Source organism: Setaria italica, chromosome V (assembly GCF_000263155.2).
Source record: "Setaria italica strain Yugu1 chromosome V, Setaria_italica_v2.0, whole genome shotgun sequence".
NCBI lineage: Eukaryota > Viridiplantae > Streptophyta > Magnoliopsida > Poales > Poaceae > Setaria > Setaria italica.
The window spans coordinates 7741754-7760236 of record NC_028454.1 but is presented as its reverse complement, the minus strand read 5'-3'; the positions used below and the strand labels follow the sequence as shown (position 1 = coordinate 7760236).

The following is an 18483-nucleotide window of genomic DNA, read 5'->3' as shown; positions in this document are numbered from 1 at the left end:
AAGAGCTACATATATGTGTCCGAAAAGGGCCTTTCTACCATTTTGTTTTTCAAAAAACATGCTCGATCTGTGCATAGCAGCATCAGCATTCGACACTATCAGAATTATGTCCAACAGAGACGGAACACTTCAGTCTAGAAATGGCACACCGGAAGGCTTGATTCTCGAAGGATTGACTTTTATTTCCAGGAAACAAGAGTTCATCTATACACCAAAAGAAACAATGAAATTTAAGAACCAAAAACTTATCTCCAGAAACATCGACGGTTCCTTTCAAAAAAAAAGAAACATCGACGGGTTCATTGATTCTGACAGGTGACAGGAAGCGCAGCTAAACTTGCTGCTCGAACACAACCCCTCACTGCACAACACCGAGCCACCAACGATTGGCACTCTTGCCGCTCGCTTATTTCTGAAGCTACATGGAACTAGAAACAGGGTCTCCAGGTCCAAGGACGCTCGGTTCTGTGCTTGGTTGCATTCTCAGCCACCAAAATGGTGAGTACATCAATCTACTACACTTAGTTCCCGTTCAATCTCTTCCAGGGACCGCCCTTTGGTTTCCACCACGTTCCCAGCTATGTAAAGAACTGCAAGAGCACACACTGACGCGAACCCCAGATACACCGTGCTGATGCCAAACTTGTTGACGACACTCAAGAAGTACAGGCCGATAAAGAAGTTGGATACCTGCAGAGAAAAAAAGAGGGTAATGATTCACTTATGTAGGTAGGCAAAGCCTGTTGACCATCTTGGCTATTAAAAAAGAATTCCATAGACTTTAGAAATTCAAATAAATGTAAGTGCAAGAGCTTCAAAGGATTATATATTGACTAATATACAGAAAAGGAAATGTAACTTTTTTTAATGGAGCAAGATGAGGAAGAAGCTGAAGCATTTATGAGCAATGCCTTCAGACTGAAAACCTATCTACCAGAGCAGTCAATATTAACTATAAAAAGCCCTCAAAAAAATATTAACTATAAAAAACAACTTATCATGCCCAAGCATCCAAATACAATCAATCTTCATACACCAACATAACAGACTTACATTGTATTTTGCAAAATCATGTGTGGTAAATTATGTTTTTTAGATGATGTGTGGTAAATTATGTAATAGTAACAGAGTGACAATTCCAGAAGAAAATAAGATATAGCAATAAATAAAACAAAATGCAATTGGTATAGACGGATATCTTCATATGGTTTCATAAGTGCATATATGAACAGTTATGACTCACCCAGTGCATGCCTAGAGATAATGCGACAGCCTTGGCCCTTATTCTGGAGGCAAATATTTCAGGAAGAAGTAGAGCTGGAACAGGGCCAGCTCCAAGAGCAAAAGACAGCACATACCTGCATAAAGTTACATTCCAGTTAAATGTTCAGTTTCATACAGACAACCAATATATCAATCAGCTAAGGCCAACCAAGTTAAACAACTTACAGAACAGTGCCAACAACAGCAAGAGTCCCAGAATAAGGCGCCAGAGCTTTCCAGGTGAAGGACAAAGCTAGGAGCAGCATTGAAGCACCCTTCAAGGGGTAAAAAGGTGAACATGTAAGAAACCCTGCTGATTGAGAGATAAAATAAACATTTGATTTGTTGAACACAAGGGCATTACCATTCCAGAAAAGCTTGTTATCAGAAGGCTTTTCCTGCCTTGCTTGTCCATTAGAGAAGATGCAATCATGGTGCCTACAAGTAAATATATACCCCCATCAGAAATAACATTCTGAAATTAATATCGAAATGTTATTAACAAAAGTAAACTTACCAAAAACATTGGCCGCCCCAACAAGAGCACTAGCAGCAACATCAGATGCAATGCCTGCACTGCGGAACACCGATGTAGAATAATATACAACAGCATTTATACCAGCAAGCTGTTGGAACAAAAACAGTGCTGCCCCCACACTCACAACTGCAGTTGAGAAATATATCAGGATGCATGTAGATGTAGCGTTTCCTAATATTAATAATTACTTAAGGTTGTGGGTTGTGTGCAGTCAATATATCAAATCTTTGGTCCTCAATTACCGAACATTAACAAATGATATATTATACAATTTTGCTATTTTCAATGCTATATGGTACAAATTAGTAGTCAAAGGTTTTGTTTTCAGGGAACGATATCCAGAACATCACTTTTTTGCGACTGGAGGGAGTATCACACAGGTCCTAATGAAGCTACCAAGAGAACAATCATTGGCTACACAAATAAATTAGCTTGTTCAGAAGCAATTTATAAATAGGACACTTGTGCATGGAATCCAAGGCCATTGTAAATGTAATAACATAAAACCCAATAACATAAATATCAGCCCGATAAGTAATGAATATGCATTTTGTTTTCATATATTTAACATGAATATATGTTAGCAATTGCTATGCACCAAACCACTTTCATCCCAATAAGAATCTTTGGAGTTCTAAGACCCATCATAATTTGCTATTCGCCAAGTCATTGACTTCATTAGATGTCGGATGATGATACCAATAGAATGGCATGAAACAAAATAACCAGAGAATATTTTTCCACACAATTGGTAGGGAACCAAATTTGCCAATTCTGAGACTGTCAAAACAAAACTACCTTTCCAATAGCGGTTGCTGAAGAGATCAAACCAGCCAGCTTCTGGCTCTGAAGAACTTTGGCCACTAGCTCTTAGATCATACATAACTTCCGTAACCTTTTCTTTTCCATACAGTCTTTTTACAGCTGATTCTGCTTGGATAACCTTTCCTTGCTGCAGTTAATGTGAGAAAATTAAATCTTGAGTTTTGTGCCACATCTTGGGAGGCCCAGAGTAGATAATACGGTCAAAGAATTTGCAAACAGAAACCTGGAACAGCCAACGAGGACTTTCAGGTGAAAAGGCCATTCCTACAGCCAGTAAAATGGATGGAACTACAGCAATCCCAAACATTGTCCTCCACCTGATTAAAATAGTTACGAATGACAAAAGCATGAATATCATCCATGTATCATACAAAGTTTGTTGGCATATGCATATCTAGATCTACTTTAAGATTAGAAAGGCTCAGAGCATATGTTGATTTCTTATACTGTCCTTAGAATACCATTGCTTTCAGTAATCAAGAAGTAGAATGTAGCAGAAACAAAAGAATGAGCAAATGGAAAACTCACCAGGCAGGATTTCCTGCCAAAGGCAATCCAGCTAACAAAGCTGCAAGAATTCCAATGCAGATAAATAGTTGATTAACAGAGCCAAGTGTTCCACGGATTTCAGTTGGTGAGATCTGCAAGGTACAAGAAGTTCATTTGTTGGAAATGTTCATTAACACAGGCAGTGGCTATTGAACAAAGGTAATAGTGACTGTAACATTGCACAATAGCATTAGGTTCTGAACAAAGCAAAAATCATTTCAACTGATCACAACCTCAGATATGTAAAGGGGAACAAGAGCAGATGAGATCCCGATACCAATTCCAGCAAGCAATCGACCAACAATCATCGTGCGGACATCTTGAGCTGTTGCACTGCAAATGTTTGTGTCAGTTTCACATAAGATAACAGTGTATATTTACATCTAAATAGCTCAAAACATACCTCAAGAATGCACCTAGAGCAAGCGGGACTGCATCCAGGATGAATGTTCTTGTTCGGCCAAATTTATCAGCCAACGACCCTCCCGTAAAAGAACCTACTGTTGCACCAGCCAGGGATGTGCTAACCACCCATCCTGAGTAAGAAACAGATGTCTGGTGAAGCATATAGCAAAAGGATATCTCATATAAGCAACTAATATCATTGAGCGATTCTAGCCATCTATCTGCTACTTAAAAAACATGCCAATTGCATTTATTGGCAGTGGCATAGCTAGAATTTTTCAATTGGGAGTGCATGTTATATAGGAGTATTAGACCATACATGATTTAGGCCTCCACTGACATTTGCAAAATCTGGGTGTGCCCAGGCACACCAGGACACCTACCTGGCTAAACCACTGTTTCTTGGCAAAGAAAGCATTTGGGCACAACCGATCCAAGTTTCAGAGGTTCCCTTACAAATACTGAGAAAAAGGCCATGCTAAAAGGTGCTTACAACTACAATAAGGAAACCAGGGAAGTATGAGTAAGCTGGGCATGTAAAAGTATGACATACCTTGTAAGACAGCATTTTCAGCGATCCCAAGATCCTTGGCAAGATATTCAAGTGCGCCATTGACCACACTGCAGTCCAAATACATTCATGAAATGGAACCAAGTTATTATCTAACAGTGTATGTGTTTCAAAAGAATAGTGCACAAAAGATGGAATTATTCTACTCCAGCTTGTTATTCATTTTCATCGATTAAAATTCAGATTATAAGTAGACTATGATTTATGCAGTTGTCATGAAAAATAAGTCAACTAGTAGAAGCGACAACGTACGTACCCAAGATGGTAACCAAACAAAATAGCCCCCAAGCAAGCAACACCGACATATGGCAGAACATGTCCTGAGGATTTGACTTGAACGTTCTCCAATGGAACATCTTCAGGATCAACTATATAAGATAATAAAAATAAGTAGAGAGGTTAATGGGGATTAAACACCATCTGCAGTTTAAACACGCAGCAGCAAAGCTAAGGGCACATGGCACATGAGCAACATCTAGGAGGTCACACAAGATACGTGGACTCTTTTATCATGCAGATTTCTTTTCTGCAAGTATTCTTATCCACTTCCTCTACTCGCTAATAAGTGTTTAAGCTTAATTCTGCGGCAATGCTACTGCCTTTCATTAATAGCCAAAAAAGTATCATGAAACTGATACAGAAAGTTTCATGCATATGAATTTCATAGAATATCACAAAATCCTGATACGCGCAAATCAACTCCCTTGCATTTGAAACTCAGTCAGCACTATCACTAGTGGAACATAAGCATAATTTTTTTCTGTTCACGGTTGAGGGCAAAAGTAATTCAACTAAACATGAACATTCTCACATGACGGAGCCTAAGGACCATGCTAAATCCATATATTCAGACGTCTCCAGACCTGGATTGAACAATAAGTAGGGCAGGTCCCCAACCAACCAACCACACAGGACGATCACATCAGCTTATTTTGACAGTGAAATGCATCATGTTTCCATGAATCCCCAATGCAATTCACGGAAAAATTGCTGAGCATAAAACATCATGCACTAGGGAATCCATCGACCTCCAAATCCAAAACCACGATCCCCTGGCGCAGAATATAACTGCAGTCAGTACCTACAGTACCCCCTGTGTCCCATAACCGGCTCCAGTGCCGCAACCGTGACACCAACCCCAACCCCAACCGCGAAAGCATCGATCCGCGATTCCAACGCAACAATCCGGTAGCCCGAGACGCACCTGCGGCCGTGGCTTGCAAGCGCCCGTAGCGCGGGCTCGAGCGGAAGAGGCCCCCGACGCCGCCGCGGAGGCTGCCCATCTCGAGGCCCGCGAGATCCGCGGCCCGCGACCGCAGGCCGGAGCAGCACCCGCCGTTGCCCGTCGGCATCCTCACGCTGGAGGGGCTGACCGCCGGCGACCTCCGATCGCCGCCCCACGAAGTGACGCACCCGCCGCCCTTGAGAGCGCAGCGCATCATCCTCTTAACGGAGGTGACTGTTCCTGCGATCGCACACCACCACCACCACAGAAAATTACTCCTCTGTACATATAAAAATAGAAAGGGAAGGTAAAAGAAGTCGCCGTAATTTGGCGTTGACTAGTGCAGACTGGTACTAGTACTAGCTTGCAGATTGGGAAAACGACTTCAATTAATCCGAGAGCTCGCGGCGTACCTTCGAGTTGAAGTTGAAGCTCTGGAGAGTGGCGAGGTCGCGGTTTGGGACGACGACGAGGATGATGCCTCTTCGCAAGATCCGATAGTTGCGAGGCAAGCAGCGGATGAGGCCGAGCCTACCGAATCCTCCCCACCTTTTCAAGTATCTTTTGGCACGGCGGTGGCTGGCTAACACGATTACGCCCACGCGACGCGAGGGGTCGAGGTGGAGTTGCCGTGCTACGTGGACGCGTGCGCCGGATAAGAAGCGTGCGAAAATCGAAAACGGCATTGTCAGTGACGACGGACCCCCACCATCGCCAGGTGACAGATGGGCCGTTTGCAGTGAGCGAAACCGAAACTGGCCTGTCTTAGATAGATAGATATGGGCCGTGCTACAACTTGGCCCAATCTAAAAACTACAGTCAACTAGGTAGGCCCACCTTAGCTGAACTATAAGCTCGGCCCGGGACTATTCTTTACTCAGGCCTGCAACTCTGTGGCTCTGTGCTACGTTCTAGGCTCAGCAGCTACTTATTTTATTTCATCTAACAAAATTAGTACTTATTTTATTTGCTTTTTTTAATTCACAAAGGGCCCTGTTTTCTGAGTCTGCTCCATTTGCTGCTGCGTGCTAAGGGACCTTCATTCTGCAGCAGTGCATAGTGCCACTGCCAAAGCAAATGGAGCCAGACCTCAGAAGTGTCCATGCCTCCATGGTACCCCCTACATGTGGTTCCGTTCAAAAAAAAAACTCAGGAGGGAGGTACTGTGAATTAAAAGAGCTCAATTTTTCAAGTCTGCAAAGCCAGGACGGGACATAATCCTGCAGTAGTTTGACTCGGCACAGAGATATGTCACACATTTCTGGTGGGAAGAAGACAAGAGGCGCCGATGTGCCAAATTAAATAGTGGATGTTGCAGTATGTTTCCAGGATGATAACTTAAAATTTAGTCCTGTCGCTGCAATCGCTGATGATGTTCCTCCGAAGGATTGTTGCTCTAGTGCTTTTGTTTTTTAGAACTGTTGTTCTAGTGCTTGCCACTGCACACATGCACTCTTTTTCCTAGGGATGCTCGTACAGTCGTCGGTCAAATTCTGCTAGTCAAATGAACAACTGTACAACTTCCCTCAGTTTTTTTTAATAAGAGGAGAACAAGAAGAGTGACGCACGAATTCGGAGGCCAAGAATAAAAGAGCTTCGTGTGCTTGTTTAGTTGTCTTTTGCATTAGTAAGTATAAAATTTAAGTAATAAGAGCAATACATTGGTATTGTCTATAATATACGATTCGATACATTAACACGTAATCTTGAGAGTTGAGACGACTTAACAAACAATCTATAAATATTATCATTTTAGATTGTCTCATAGTAATTGTATTTCCTTAATTAGTGTATAGAAAAAAATATTCATGGCAACCACAACTCGATAAATGGTGGAGTAGTCGTCTCATAGTTCTAAAATCTAACCTATGAGGTCATTATTTCGTGAAACAACGGCCCCTCTCTCTCCTCCACATCAACAAAAATTCTACGTGACACTACATAAGACGACCTATGAGACTGCTGACTTATAGCAATGTACCTACTACTTAAACTTATCCCTCAATGTGTAGTCCATTTATCCTTAATACGTACATTTACCTATAAACTTGTTAAGCAGGTCATACGAGGTTCAAATCAAACCACCCTAATACATATACGGCACTGTAGTATGGAGATCGAGATATCCCAGGCCCATGCTCTAATACATGCTTATGGCTGTCGCCACATGTATAGTGCATATCAGGTGCCATGTTTACATGACACATAGACCAAACCTGTGTTCATCGTAGTGATTTGGATCTCAAGTAGCATACTTAACATTTAACAAATATAGAGATCAAGACGTGCATTTTAAAAGTTTAGGTGCCTTGACGTTACGTACCGTGGGCAATTTTATGTTTAAGAACCATCATTGTATTTAACTCTAAAACTTTTCCAAATTGGGAGCACTACCCACACTGACGAGGACTCGCTCGAGGAGTAAGCCATGTTTTGCAACGGCATGGATCGGCCGCTGCATCACTTTTTTGCGATGCAAATTGCACTATCTAGCCCATGTACGCTCGCGAGTAGGCAGCTGTCAAACTCGTCGTGATGCAGCCCACGCCGTATTCCGATTCTCGTCATTAGATGCAAATCCAGACGCCTTGCTGGCGAACCAACTTGTTCGCACGTACGCACTGCAGGCGCCTGCCGGGGTCTCAAACGAGCTAACTACTGCTTCTCGAACGTTATTAATCCGAGGTCCAAGCGAGTATAACCGGCCAAGGGCCAAAGCACGGAGCCAACCACCACCGTGGACTGAAAATGAATGCCGAATCTACCAAACCGCTGGGAAAAAGGAATATTACTGTACTGGCCGGATAATGGCGTCAGGTGGCCGCGTCGGCTCACGGCTGGCGCTGGGAAGAAAAACACTGTGAAAACACTCGTCCGCTCACGCGCCAGAGCCCCTGCGCAGTGCCAGCGCGTCGCCAACAGTGGAGGCTCTGCGTGCGTCGCGGGGGAACCGGGGGAAGGGACGTGACGCCGGCGCGAGTGCGTGGCATGGGCGTGCTTGAGCCTTGGAAAGGGAAGAGCAGCAACAGGCTACAGGAGCCAAGGGAAGGCAACGGGCCAACGGCTAGCTCGGTTTGAAGTTGGAAAAGGGCCCCGGCCGCCAGCTCAGAGCACGGGCACGGACGGCTCGGACTCGCCACTGATCCGACAAGACCACCGACCTCGGCGAGCGCTTTCCAGCTGCGAACCCCACCACGCCCACCACGCACCACCAGTCCTCCACCAACGCCAAGTCAGTCGAGCGCGCGGGCCGCGGGGTGGCGCGGCACACCGCCCGGCCGCCCGCGCGCCCCTGGCCTACCTCCCCGATCCAGTCGGTCGCCATCGGTGCGATTTGCTCGTCGGCTACCCGTGGCCAGGCCCGGCCGCGCCCACAGCGCGGTCAGTACGCCACCACGGTTTGTTGGTTCCTGCTACTACTTGTTCCGGCTACGTGCTCCGTGTAACAATAATCATGCGGATCAACGATTTTATCACCCGTGTGCTGATCACGGACCGGGGGTCAAGGGCCGGCGGAAAGGCCGACGCGGTATACGAGCGCGGTGTTGAAGCCGCTTGATCGGAGCTACGAACGCGTACGCCGTGGCAATCGGAGGGCAGTTGCGGTGCGCTACACACCGGAGTGGGTAGATCAGTGCTTGGGAAGAAATATGAATGCCGCGAGCCTACGAGCGAGAGTACTCCGATCCCTGATTAAAAAGGGAAGGCATAAGAATCGCGATCGGATACCCAGGTACACCGATGGTATACCAAAACGCCATGGGCGTACATAGCTAGCAGATACTGTACCGGGAAAACAGATTTCTTGTGGTCGTTTGCTTATCACTGCTCAGTGTCTGAGCCAACAAACAGCAAGAGTAGGTTAAAAAAACAAAACAAAAACAGCAAGAGTAGTGAAGTAGAAGTCGTATACTTGGTACAGTCCATCAATTTCCTCTTCGAATCAGACCAGTAGCACATCGAGATCATGTTTGGATCCATCAGCTAAATTTTAGCTGGCTAAATTTAGCTGCTATAGATCCAAACAAGACCCAACTAAAATTTAGCTGGCTAAAGATTCTTTTAGCTAGCTAAATTTAGCTGCTATAGATCCAAACAAGACCTAACTAAAATTTAGCTGGCTAAAGATTCTTTTAGCTAGTTGAACTTAGCTAAACTCAGCTAAACTGATAAAGATTGAATTGCTCCTCCACCTTTATTAAAAAAAAGTTTCTAATGTGGAAGGGAGCGGTAGGACTATCTAGCTAGTGGATCCAAACACCCTAGCTAAACTTTAGCTAGCTAAAAAAAATTTCTAAACTTCTAGCTAAACTTTAGTTGGGTGGATCCAAACAGATCGTAATCCCTAAATTTACCTATAATCATGAACCATATCCGGGATCCAACGAAAACTCATTCAAATGCGAATTTACCCCGATCCCGGTAGCTATTACTAGCGAGTTGATAAATCGAAAAGGAGTACCGCTAAAAGGCGCACCACGATACTCCTACATTACTCTTCTTCTGCCTACAACTTTCGTGTACGCACACACGATCCAGCGGCAGGGCAGCGGCTGCACAGGAGCCGTGCCGCTGCCGCTGCACCCGAAGCCCCACCACCACTACCACCATAAAACCCCCCACCACCCGCAGCAACCAAACCAACCCGATCGCCTTCGCATCCCCCTCCCCTGCCCATTTGAATGTGAGAAAGAGAGGGAAACCGCCCACCCAAGCCAAAGCCGGCGACCGGCGAATACCCCCAACTATCCGCCGCCGGCCCGGCCATGCCGAGATCCTCCTCCACGTCCACCCCCGGCTCCGGCGACAAGCCGACGCTGGGCAGGGCGATGGCCACCATCCTGGCGCTGCCGCTGACCCCGATCTCCAAGGCCAAGGGCGGCCTGCTCCTCTTCAAGAAGCGCGCCTCCGCCGCCGCCAGGCGCCGCTGCTCCTACAAGCCGTTCCGCCACTACAACTACGCGTACGTGGGGGAGTACCAGTTCTCCCCCTCACGCTCGCCGCTCCTCCCGGGCCCGCCCCCAGGCGTCACAGCCTGGCGGAGGGCCGCCGCCAAGAAGCGCCGGAGCAGGGCCAGGATGATCCTCGCCTCGCTCTTCTGCGGCGGCGACGAGGTCGACGTCGCCGTGCTCGACGGACTGGCCCGTCGAGCCGACAGCGGCGACGTGCGATCGGATAGGGAGCAGCTCGTGCTCGCCCCGGCTCTGGAGTGGGGGCGCGAGCGCGGCGACGACGACGACGACGATGCGTACAACTACGACGATGAGGAGCAGGAGCAGGAGGTGGATTACGGGGAAGACGGGGACGAGGAGGTCGACGGCCGCGCCGAGCGCTTCATCGAGCGGTTCTACGCCGAGATGAGGCTGCAGAGGCAGAGGTCTCTGGTCCAGCGCCTCCTCTAGACGACCCCCTCGTTTTCATCGATAGCTGCTACTTCCTTCTCCATCGGGTAGAATCAATTGATCGTCGCGGCTATCTTAGCTGCAGTTCGGTTAATCTCTTCGTTTCGTGGATCGTTCTTGTTACCGTTGTTTTGTCAGGTGTGAGTTGTTGTTGGAGTCGTCTGGGGGGAGAGATTCGTCTCCCCTGCTGTAGTTTTACTTTCACCTGTAATCCATGTGTTGTAATTTTCGTTTCTGTAGTGTTTTTGAGTTTGTACAATTACAAAACAAGCGTTCTAGTATCTGTTTTGGTTCGCACGAATGTTGATCTCAGCTTCAAATTTGTGTTCATGGGTTCTTGATTTCGGAATCGGAAAGGAGCGGCCAGAGTAGGTGCCAGAGCAAATCATGGAGAAAGATCAATCAGCATATATAATGTGGGAACTGAAGGTCAAGTGCCTTGTATCCTGGATAAATTAAGCTGATCGAGGACGGCCTTTTGACAAAATACTGCTTCGAGAACTGGCGCTGATTTGTTCTCTAATTCTTGCCTGTTTCCTGCCAAGTTATACTCCACTTGACCGGAAACATGACAGTTGACAAGCTCTACAAGCCCAGGAAGGTGGGGCATTCGGATTTCGAATTCCCTTGGTTTAACTGAGATTCATTTGCGGTTCAATCAGTGGTAGACTGGTGTTTCATTTGCAAATCACCATGCAAAAACGTGGAGCATTTGGATCTTGGTTCTACTGAAATTCAGAGAGGGATCCTAGAGAAGAACATGTACTAACATTGACAAACCAACGGTCACCCAAATCATGATTAACTAGATCCAGCAAAAGGTGTTTTTTTCGCCCACACACAACAAAATGTACCCTGGCGGACAATGCCATCAGTTGGGTAAAAAGGGGGCAACGAAAAGGCCACAAAGAGAAAAAAGTATGAGACACTTTTAAGCTTTAGCACGCTTCCATTAGAAACAGGGGGAAAACAACCGGGGGTTCCTTCAAACCTTACATGACTCTGTACAAAATTTACCGCAGAGGATTACAAACATATCTGCAGTATCTTATTTATCCATAATCATGCGAGCAGAAGTCCGAACATGTCAATATCTCACATATAAAGCAGTCAATACGCTTCACCATAGGTCGAGTGCAAACTCACCAACAAGCGCCTCAATAATGTCATTCTCGATCGCAATGCTGACATCAAATGCTTCAACCTGATTTGCATCCCACCTGGCAGTCATTTGGTCCACTTCTTTGTCAGAAACTTGTCTTAGAGCAGTCCCACTTGATTCCCTCCAATTGCTGATATCTTCCAATACCTGGCACTTCAACAGATCTCCGCTCAAACTGAGTGGCAACTTCAGCCAAGCCTTGTATCCACATTTGCCAAAATTGCAGAATTTCGAATCCAATGATTCTACAATGCAGTCAAACAGGAAGTTGGTGTGTTGATATTTCTTATCTTCGGTAAGATCAGAATACTCTCCACCAAACATGTCCATAGTATTTTCCAGCATTTCGATGATGAAAGGATGGAGGCTACTGCCCAAAAGTAGTTCAGCATTTGAAATAGATACTTCTCCAATGCTGTGGAGCCTGGACTCTAAGAATTTGGAATCATGTGCAAGAAAATTCTGTGAACATGATAACTTGTCGTTGTCATAAAGTGTTTCTTCAGCATCAGTTTTCTTTGTATCAATTGACATTGCTAAATTAACAATATCAGACTCCAAATTAAACAGATCTTCCATCTTGTTCTCAGTTGACACAAATAAGTCTTTACCTTCTGAAAGAAATGAAAAGAGAGTTCATCAAAACACCACAGGTGCTATAAATTGCACAAACAAAGCTCATACAATACATGCCCAAAATTTACATGCTCAATCCGTTCTGCCACTCAAAATAACAATCTGACTAAAAACAACTAAGCATTCACCCCTTGGCATGGTTGCATGTTAATTTTCTTAATTGTTTAGCATTGGCAATCATGGCAATGAGTTGGTATTACAGCATTCATACACTAGTCAGTTTTGTGCTAGGCAGAATTTGGTTTCTCATTGAGATTTCAGCAGAACATTTGATAACTCCAAGCACTGAGCAAACATATAACACAACTATCTAATACAAAAGTCAAGGCAAGAGAAATGTTTACCATTCTTTTCAACTGGACTTCCTAAAGAAGAGGCATCATTTGAGAAGGATGCTTCAAGTACTGACGTTGGACTCGGCTGATTGGGCTCGTTGTTCAATGATGTAGCAGAAGAATCAACATCTTGTTCACTCTGTACATAGAATGAAAGACTAATAGTCAATACATCAACTTTGTACAAAAATGTTCTTGATGTTACCAATTTAGTAAGTAGTTAATTCAGTAAAATTTAATGGCTCTCTAAACCAAACACAACCTTGTTGATGAAAGGAAGCATGAAAAACTGTGGACTTCGATAAAAGTAAGCCATGTATGTGGATGTAGATGAATAATTCATTTCCACAAAATGATTTCCAATGCATTTGACAACAGTCAAAGATACATCAAAGAGTGGTTCATAATGATGACAGATTTCAGCATAAGAAATATTTTGATATAATCTTTAGTACAAGATCGAAAAACTTCAATGTCAATTATTGCACAAGAATGCATGCCGAACAGTTGTTTAATAAACTGTATAAATAGATGCATGCACTGATAATGGTAGTACCTTACCACGTATGAATATCACATAGTACATGTTACTAGAGCAATATTAACCATCATACAAGGTAGTACATGTAACACTACGCGCACCAAAACTACACCATGCATTTACTAACCAAATTGGACAAAATATTATATGAATAAAAAGACAAGTATATGAATATTATATGCATCATGATCGACCAAAGTAGCATTCATTACAGGAACAACAAATCAGAAGCTCTGAAATAGGAAGTAGTGACAATAAAGAAAGATCCTAGCATCCAAACTGACCTGATAACGCTTCTGAAAATCAGGAGATTGATCATTGGAGAATACATAACATGATGGATCGATACAGTCAATATTTCTGTTGCAACTTGAGGGTACTGATGCATCAGAGTAGTTGCTACTTTGAGAGATTGAAGTGCTCATGTCATTTGTAAGAGCAGAAATGAGCTCTTGCAGAACAGGTGCAGTCAATTTTCCTGAAGGCTCATCACTTGATGTAAACTCAATCCTGTCAAACAAGCCAAGCTCATTCATTTTTACTTTCAACAGCCTGTTAAAATCATCTTTCTCAGAAGTAGCCATAACAGAATGTGAAGCTCCCATATATTTGATATCCGGAGCTGGCATTCGAGCGTGAGTTGTATCATGTGCTAGTCTACTTGGGCACCCACTCTTCAACACTTTGCTGGGTGACGAAGCTCTGGCCACCGGCTTTGGGGCTGATCTAGAAGTAAATGCAACTGCATTTCTGTCATCCCTGTTATTGGCTACTGCATCACGACCCACCTTCCGTGATCCCTTTTTTGGCCCCGATCCAGTGCTTGAAATCCTGCTTGTAGATGCCAAATCACTTCGGTTGATCACATCTCTGCCAGTGGTTCTCCCTTGTCCAGCGATTGAACGCCCAACTGATTCTCTTCTTGGACCAGAACCACTTTGTGCTACTCTCCTACCAGCAGATGCTGATTCACGAGAACACCCAACTGGGCGCATCGAATCTGCCAAGCTTCCAGAGCTGACACTCCCTGAAATATCCGGCCGAGTGGGTGTTGCTCGTTTGCGCAACCTCTCAGCTCCAGTTTGAACGGCAGCACCACTCGATCTAACCCTGGCACAAGTGCGCATTACCTCATTTCTTACTCTACTACTCTCCTTGTGCTTGGCATCCAGAGCAAAGCTGCTACTGATGTTTCCATCAGCAAAATCCATTCTAGGCAACACTACAGTACTGGTACTGATATCTGCATTGGCATTGTCAATGGAGCGCTGCTCGTGCCTGCGCGAGACAGCAGCGCTGTCACAACCTGTCTCCGCCGGAACAACAGGAGGCTGTACCTGTACCCGAGTAGAAGGCGTCAACAGGCTCTCGGAGCGAGACAGGAAATCGTCGGCCACGCCCGAGCCCTGAAGCAAGGCGCCGGAGTGATCATCCTTGCGGTGCTGCGGGGAGGAGCAGGCGTACGCGAGGGCCAGCCTCCGCGAGCTGGCGCGCGCTCCCGGCTCCAGCAGCTTCGCCGCCGCCGCGTGCACGAGCCGGGTCCGCCTCGGACTCCGCGCCGGCAGGTCGGCTCCGTGGTGACTCCTCGCCGTCGTCGGTGCGGGCGCAGGCGCAGGCGCGGGAGGGCGCCGACTCCTGCTAGTAGGCAGCACCAGCACCACCGCGGAGTCGTCGCGGTCGTCCGCCGGGCGCGGCGCCTCCACCTTCCTCTGTTTCTGCGGCCTCGGCGGCGCGGCGGTGGCGGGCCAGGACTCGAGGCCCATGAGGCGCGCGACGACGCCCGGGGCGGCCCCATCGGCCGCGCCGGGCGACGGGCGCGGCAATGCGAGCGGCGGTGGCGGGGCCGGAGGCGGGCACGGGAGCCTGCGCGGGGCGGAGCGGAGAGACGAGGGGAGGAGGCGGCGCGGGGAGAAGAGCCTGCGCTTGCGCGCGAGGCGGCGGTGCCAGTCCAGGAGGTGGAAGAGCACGCCGCCCGCGCAGCCGCCGCCGGGGAACGGCGACGGCCGCTTCTCCACTATGGCGAGGCTGCTGCTCATCCCTCCTCTCCTCAGTCCTCGCCTGCTGCTGCCAACTCGGTCCCCTGGTCTCCGTGCCAGGCCGTGCCGCTCCGGGCCCCCGTCCTTTTACCGACCCGTGCTTCGATCGGGGAGTTGAAAGGTGTTGTAGCTGGCACGCAACGGCAGCTAGCTCCCCTCCACCTCGGCACGCGCCGCGAGGAGGAAGGTCCAGCGAGGCAGCAGGATCGAAGCGTGGGCACCGTTTGTCAGTGAGCAGGGGCAGTAGATGACAGGTGGGCTCCGGCTAGCGCGGACCCATAGTGTCAGCGAGAGGAGGTACTTCGGGCGTGTCGCCGAAGGGAAGAACGCGTCGCGAGGAAGCCAAGTGAGCAAGCAGGCGTGCAGGTCAGCACGGCAAGCGAGACGGTGGAAGGAAGAAGGAAGGACCGGGCGGTCCTGACCTCCTGGGTCTGGGAGGACGAGGACGATGGCCGATGGGCATGGAAATATAGGTCAGGGAACGGAAGGGTCGTGTGCGCAGCGCAGCCGAGTATACAACACAGAATTGGTGGCGGCTGGTTGGGCGTGCAATAGCTGACAGGTCGGGCTTTCAGGCCTCGTGCAAAAGGTGGGAGATCAGTGGAGGGCTGGAGGCAGTGGACTTCACCGCACGCCACCGGACGATGCAAATGGCAGCCTTCCCCGTCCGCAGCTGCTGGCCTTCTTTGTGCCGGCGGGAGGAGCGGCGGCGGTCGTCTACTGCTTAAAAACTGCCAATAAGGGGGTGTTTGGATAGCAGGAGCTAAATTTAGCACCTATCACATCGGATGTTTGGACACTAATTAGGAGTATTAAACATAGTCTAATTACAAAACTAATTGCACAACCCCCAGGCTAAATCGCGAGACGAATCTATTAAGTCTAATTAATCCATCATTAGCGAATGGTTACTGTAGCACCACATTGTCAAATCATGGACTAATTAGGTTTAATAGATTCGTATGGCGGCTACCTAGTGGAGAAATTTCTGGCTTTTCCATTTCCTCTTTCGAAATTTTCTCAGCAAGTTAGTGGCAGGTCAAAAGCTCCGAAAACATACTAATTCCGCAAAGCAACAAAAGTAGAGGGGGAGCGAAAAACAGACCCATCAATGGGCGGAAAAGGTCCGTGTTAGACCACCGACAGCTGCGAAAAAATCTCGTCGGTCTCTCCATGGCTATCACGACAGAGTCGTAAGAGAGTGTTTGATCCTTTAGTTAAAGTTTAACCGGGTGATGATCCTAATTAGTATTAAATATATGCTAATGATAAAAATAATTGCATAAATGAGGGTTAATTCAATCTATTAAACCTAATTAGTTCATGAATAGCACATGTGGTGCTACAGTAAATATGTGTTAATTATGAATTAATTAGGATTAATAGATTCGTCCCACGAATTGTCCTCATTTATGCAATTATTTTTTATCATAAATCTATATTTAATACTCCTAATTAGCATTCAAACCTCCGATATGATCCGATGTAAATTTTAGCCAAGACCAAACACCTCCTAAAATTCTGAATCAAGCACTGTGTTTTCCATGCGCGACGAGACAAAGGACGTAATGGCGACGGGATGCATGCGGACACCGGGAGAACAGGCGTCGGGTCGAGACGAGCTCCCTCCTCCGCGTGTGCATGGCCGACGAATCTCTTTCTCTTCTCTTCTCTTCATGCGAGTCTGCGAGATCGACGAGACCGATCAGGTGATCACAGGTTCACAAAACAGCATAGGTGATGGGCGATGGTAGGTAGCCAGATGGGAAAAGGGGGAAAGGTGCGAGCAGACAAGTCGGGCAGGTGACAACACACGCTAGCGCGTCCTTTTCCGCGGCCTCTGACACTCGTGTCCGCGTCGCTAGCAGGCAGGGGCACTGGTCCCTGCCGCGTGGATTAGTCAAAGGGAGGGCGCTCGTCGAGGCGACTCCGTGATGCGGACGCCGGCTGGGACACGGGCCAACAGTGCCGGTGGGCAAGTGCAACAGCCGGATCCGCACGCCGCACCGCACCGACGCCGTGTCGCCGACACCGGCGGCACTCCCAGCTCTCGCAGGTCGCCGCGATGTGTGTGTTCTTCTGATCTTCTCACAGCAGTCATCAGGCAGTCACCACCCCCAGCCCGGGCCGGCGCTCCCCAGCAAAGCAGCCTGGCATGGGAGCCTTGGCCATTGTTACGGTTTGCTGCTTCGGCAAGCAAATGTTCCGCGGTGCTTCCTGTGCTCCCAGCTCGGGATGCGAGTGACTGTCTGGGAATATGCGGTCGCAGTGACTAGTTTTTTCGTGGTGTGTACTTCCATTACCTCATCTCATCATATTCTCATGTCTCCAATCTCAGTCCAAACATGGCTACAGTCACAGTCCACAGACAAGCAGTACTAGGATGAGTGATGATTAGGCACCCTGTGCTGCGCTGCTAGCGCTTTCCTCGAAACGGATCCATGATGCGCGCGTCATGGTCTGCAAACCATTCTTTTCCCGGAACCAAGGTCTGGTTTGGTTGGTTTGCTTATTTTTAAGCACCCGTCACATCAAATGTTTAGATACTAATTAGGAGTATTAAACGTAGACTATTTACAAAATCCACTACATAAGTGGAGGCTAAACGGCGAGACGAATCTATTAAGCCTAATTAGTCCATGATTTGACAATGTGTTGCTACAGTAAACATTTGCTAATGATGGATTAATTAGGCTTAATAGGTTTGTCTCACTGTTTAGCCTCCACTTATGTAATGGGTTTTGTAAATAGCCTACATTTAATACTCCTAATTAGTATCTAAACATTGATGTGACACTTGCTTAAAAATAAGCAAAGGGAACCAAACACCCCCCAAATCATCTCTGCTCTGAGTGGCACCGCCACCCACCAACCAGCAACCACGGCTGCTCCCGCTATCATGAGACTTCGATGCCGTCGCGACCTTTTTGATCTACTACATACCGGGGGCCAGTGTTACTGCATCGTTTTGTTTTTCAATGCCATCGTTCATAAC

General features: G+C 47.0%; 3 protein-coding genes across 3 annotated transcripts; 1 reads left to right on the top strand and 2 right to left on the bottom strand.

Moving 5' to 3' along the window:
* Positions 1-157: 157 nt before the first annotated feature.
* LOC101773959 (plastidic glucose transporter 4) lies at positions 158-5972 on the bottom strand. Its single transcript, XM_014805308.2, has 14 exons — positions 5790-5972; positions 5356-5616; positions 4408-4519; positions 4134-4201; positions 3579-3711; positions 3409-3508; positions 3155-3267; positions 2850-2943; positions 2600-2753; positions 1781-1927; positions 1628-1701; positions 1450-1538; positions 1244-1358; positions 158-690 (listed from the first exon to the last, which is right to left on the bottom strand). The coding sequence occupies exons 2-14, from the start codon at positions 5591-5593 to the stop codon at positions 508-510; spliced, it is 1620 nt and encodes a 539-aa protein (XP_014660794.1). The 5' UTR covers positions 5594-5616; positions 5790-5972; the 3' UTR covers positions 158-507.
* A 4055-nt stretch (positions 5973-10027) lies between these two features.
* LOC101783786 lies at positions 10028-11079 on the top strand. Its single transcript, XM_004967985.3, has one exon. The coding sequence runs from the start codon at positions 10143-10145 to the stop codon at positions 10776-10778; it is 636 nt and encodes a 211-aa protein (XP_004968042.1). The 5' UTR covers positions 10028-10142; the 3' UTR covers positions 10779-11079.
* A 470-nt stretch (positions 11080-11549) lies between these two features.
* LOC106804316 lies at positions 11550-16096 on the bottom strand. The gene is made up of 3 exons (XM_014805150.2): positions 13737-16096; positions 12921-13050; positions 11550-12554 (listed from the first exon to the last, which is right to left on the bottom strand). The coding sequence occupies exons 1-3, from the start codon at positions 15486-15488 to the stop codon at positions 11899-11901; spliced, it is 2538 nt and encodes an 845-aa protein (XP_014660636.1). The 5' UTR covers positions 15489-16096; the 3' UTR covers positions 11550-11898.
* Between the last annotated feature and the right edge of the window lie 2387 nt (positions 16097-18483).

Coding starts and splice junctions, on each gene's coding strand:
- LOC101773959 (XM_014805308.2), bottom strand. CDS start 5,593: ATGATGCGCTGCGCTCTCAAGGGCGGCGGGTGCGTCACTTCGTGGGGC. Junction 3,509..3,578: donor GCTCTAGGTGCATTCTTGAG/GTATGTTTTGAG, acceptor AAACATTTGCAG/TGCAACAGCTCAAGATGTCC. Junction 1,539..1,627: donor TAACAAGCTTTTCTGGAATG/GTAATGCCCTTG, acceptor TACCCCTTGAAG/GGTGCTTCAATGCTGCTCCT.
- LOC101783786 (XM_004967985.3), top strand. CDS start 10,143: ATGCCGAGATCCTCCTCCACGTCCACCCCCGGCTCCGGCGACAAGCCG.
- LOC106804316 (XM_014805150.2), bottom strand. CDS start 15,488: ATGAGCAGCAGCCTCGCCATAGTGGAGAAGCGGCCGTCGCCGTTCCCC. Junction 13,051..13,736: donor ATTTTCAGAAGCGTTATCAG/GTCAGTTTGGAT, acceptor TTCTATGTACAG/AGTGAACAAGATGTTGATTC. Junction 12,555..12,920: donor AAGTCCAGTTGAAAAGAATG/GTAAACATTTCT, acceptor CATTTCTTTCAG/AAGGTAAAGACTTATTTGTG.